General features: G+C 53.8%; 1 protein-coding gene across 1 annotated transcript in view; it reads right to left on the reverse strand.

The window, feature by feature from the left end:
- ADAMTS4 (ADAM metallopeptidase with thrombospondin type 1 motif 4) overlaps positions 1–2,939 on the reverse strand; it is a 12,369-nt gene extending 9,430 nt beyond the window's left edge. Inside the window, exon 1 of the mRNA XM_018573943.1 lies at positions 2,285–2,939. Within this exon, the coding sequence (XP_018429445.1) occupies positions 2,285–2,911 (627 nt within the window). The 5' untranslated portion in view covers positions 2,912–2,939. The remainder of the gene's footprint in view (positions 1–2,284) is intronic.
- Between the last annotated feature and the right edge of the window lie 419 nt (positions 2,940–3,358).

Raw genomic sequence — 3,358 nt, forward strand, 5'->3', positions numbered from 1 at the left:
GCACGGCTTTTCCCAATTCCGCTCGCCTCTCCGGGCGAGATGGAAAAAGTGCGTGGCGTCGGCCCGCCGGGAAACTGATGACAGGGGGGAAAAATGGGTTTGTGGTAAAGGCATTAACCAATACAACCTTGACATTCCTTGGCCGCAGCTCAGACGAGCGCGCCGACCAACGACGCTTTTCCGTCTCCAGCCCCCACAAAGCAGGCCCAGACGCAAACCGGTGGGAGACATCAATGACTGCGGAGGCCGGCTGTAATGGGCGCTTCCTTCCGCGCTCGAGTGGGCCGCCTGCGAGCGTCCTTCCGGCTCCGATTTTTTTTTTCTTTTCTAACTTTTCCAGATCGAAAGACAGTGGCACCCTGGGGAGCTCAACGGGGCCCTTTCCCCTGGAATCTTAAGGGCCAACTCTGCTGATGTGACTGGCTCAGTATTCTCTGTACAGCGCTGCGGTATATGTCAGAGCTATATACATGTATAATACTATTATAATGACTGTGGTATGACATTACGCCGTAAGCCGCGATTATTCGGGACGCGAGCGCCTTATCCGCGCTCCGATCTCCTCCTAATACCATACAGCGAATACACCTGTAACGGCTTAGCGGAGATGTTTGCCGTGGCACGGGGCGGCCAACAGGCTGGCGCGGAAAGCGCGATCGGTATCCAAGCGCGACCAAACCGTGGCAGCCGTCCACGCTTCCCGCGCCAAGGATTTGCCGGCCTGATGCTTCCAGAGGAGGACCGTCTCTATAAGTTCAAAGTGATAGACGAGAATCTGTCTTGTCGAAGTTCCCCCGTCAGGAATGTCGGACAGGTCGGGGCACGGAGGAGGCGGCTTTATATGTTTAATCGCCGTCACAGAACCTTCAGAATTACAAGATGCTCAACATTCACCGATACGCCTTTCACAGGCCCATCTGTGCCGGGGGAGAGATAACCGACAAGGAGGGTTACCTGGCAGTGCTGGCATGTCATAATGGGCACAGCAGGTGTACAGACCCAGGAACTCAGCACAGGGATGGTGGGAACCCCTCATAATGGGCACAGCAGGTGTACAGACCCGGGAACTCAGCACAGGGATGGTGGGAGCCCCTCATAATGGGCACAGCAGGTGTACAGACCCGGGAACTCAGCACAGGGATGGTGGGAGCCCCTCATAATGGGCACAGCAGGTGTACAGACCCGGGAACTCAGCACAGGGATGGTGGGAACCCCTCATAATGAGCACAGCGGGTGTACAAACCCAGGAACTCAGCACAGGGATGGTGGGAGCTCCTCATAATGGGCACAGCAGGTGTACAGACCCGGGAACTCAGCTCAGGGATGGTGGGAGCCCCTCATAATGGGCACAGCAGGTGTACAGACCCGGGAACTCAGCACAGGGATGGTGGGAACCCCTCATAATGGGCACAGCAGGTGTACAGACCCGGGAACTCAGCACAGGGATGGTGGGAGCCCCTCATAATGGGATCAGACTATCAGGGGGTTTAACTCTCCAGCCTCCACTATACACTGAAATCTCCTTTTTGGATATTTTTAGACTTTGCATTCGTTCCTTTGATCTAATAACTACAATAAACAATGTTTTTCGGAGGAAACAAATACAAATAACACAAGACATGGATGAGGATCGGACGGTTGGCCACTGAGGCAGCTGCTTTAGGCACCGGGAGATTCTGAGTCACCATTCAGCATCCACTGATCTGCCTCCTCCTCCTCCCCCCCTTCCTCTGGCAGTCTTCAGCAAGAGCAGAGTAGACACGGTGGTCTTACCAACCAGTACTAACAGAGCGCAATGACATCCCAGGGGGGGCGTGGCCTTGGCTTAGCAAACTGGCCAACGCCTCCTTTTTTGGGCTCACAACCCATTGGTTGAACGTCAAAACAAGGTTATTGTTAGAGATGGTGCCACACTGGTGCCAACCTTTTTTTTGCGACACGTGCTGCCAAACGCAGCCAACGTTCCCCCGCGGAGGGTGCAGTGGGACACGGTCACAAATATGTAACCTCTAAATTGCCCACGTGCTCAATTGACAGCCATTGATGGTCCCCGTGGGTCCATTTCGGACAGATTAGTTCTGATACGCGCATCATCAATGGGCCTGTCAGTGGTCACATGACTGTTGGTAGGACTAGCTGCCACCATGACTCTTGCCAAGACCTTTAAACGGTGTTGTTTTTGGTTAAAAAAAATGTTTTTGAATCTTTTTATGACAACGACACATAATTTGACATTCGACATCTAAAGTCAATTCTTAAAAAGGAAGGATGCTCGCGGTCTTACCTTCGATCTTTTCGTTGATGCCGCCTTGTGTTGGCCATGACCATTATCACCGTCTGCGTCTCCAGTCACCTGCTTGGAAACCTGTGGCCCCACGTTGCACATGGGCCCGTTGGCCTTCTCCGGCACTTTCCTCCGGATGACGTGCGCCCCCACGCCCTCGGCGCTGTTCTGCCCTCCGCCTTCCATCGGCTGGATGTGGTACTCCGACCCCCGGTACTGGAGCACCCCCAGCAGGGAGGCGCCGTTGTAGTTGACCGCGGCGATAGACTCGGGGTCGGAATTGACGGCCCCCGTGAAGTAGCTGCCGGATTCGGAGAGCCCGCTGGCGTCCGTCTGCCCGTTCCTGCCCAGGTACTGCACCGTCAAGTCCTCGGAGAGAAAGCTCGGGTCCCTCTCCAGATCCAGGACCAGTTGTTCTCCGAAAGCCCTGAACCGGAACCTCAGATGCCCCTCCGAGGACACCTCGCCGCTCTCCTCGGGCCAGTCCTGGAGGGCGCTGGAGTTCAGCTTTTCCGGAAACACAATCTCCTCCTTGTAACCGGCGTGGGACCTTTCTCCGAAAGCCAGCAGCACGTGTACCCAAGCGGCAGCAAGAACGCCGACACGCAGCACCACCTCCAAAGTCATCTTGGATGGAGCCGTGGGGATGAACTTTTTGAAAAGTTCCCTCAAAAAAGTGCAAATTGATGTTCAAAAATGTTTTTCCAGATTGAAACAAAAAACAAAAAATTGTAAAATTCTGGGGAGAATTCCCCCCCCCCCCCAAAAAAAAGGTATTCTTGGAATTCTTTAGGTGACAGAACTTCTCCGGTCGCAAAGTCCACGGTCAGTCGCGGAGAACGAAGAGAAGAGTCCGGCTCTCGGAACGCAAGAGGAACTTTTTGTCCTTGGATTTGTCAAATCTTTTTGGACCCGGCTTAGGGTGACAACGTCCCGGTGAACGAATGACTTTCTCTTCCCCTCCTTGGAACTTCTTGGAAAGTATCGGAATTCTTTTTTGGCTTTCCCCTTTTTTTGTTTTTTCGGGTGACTCCAAGTTCTTCCCTCGCCTCCTCTTGTTCTGAGAGCTAGCGT

The sequence above is a fragment of the Nanorana parkeri genome, unplaced genomic scaffold, assembly GCF_000935625.1.
Source record: "Nanorana parkeri isolate BGI_ZX_2015 unplaced genomic scaffold, ASM93562v1 scaffold2631, whole genome shotgun sequence".
NCBI classification, from domain to species: Eukaryota; Metazoa; Chordata; class Amphibia; order Anura; family Dicroglossidae; genus Nanorana; species Nanorana parkeri.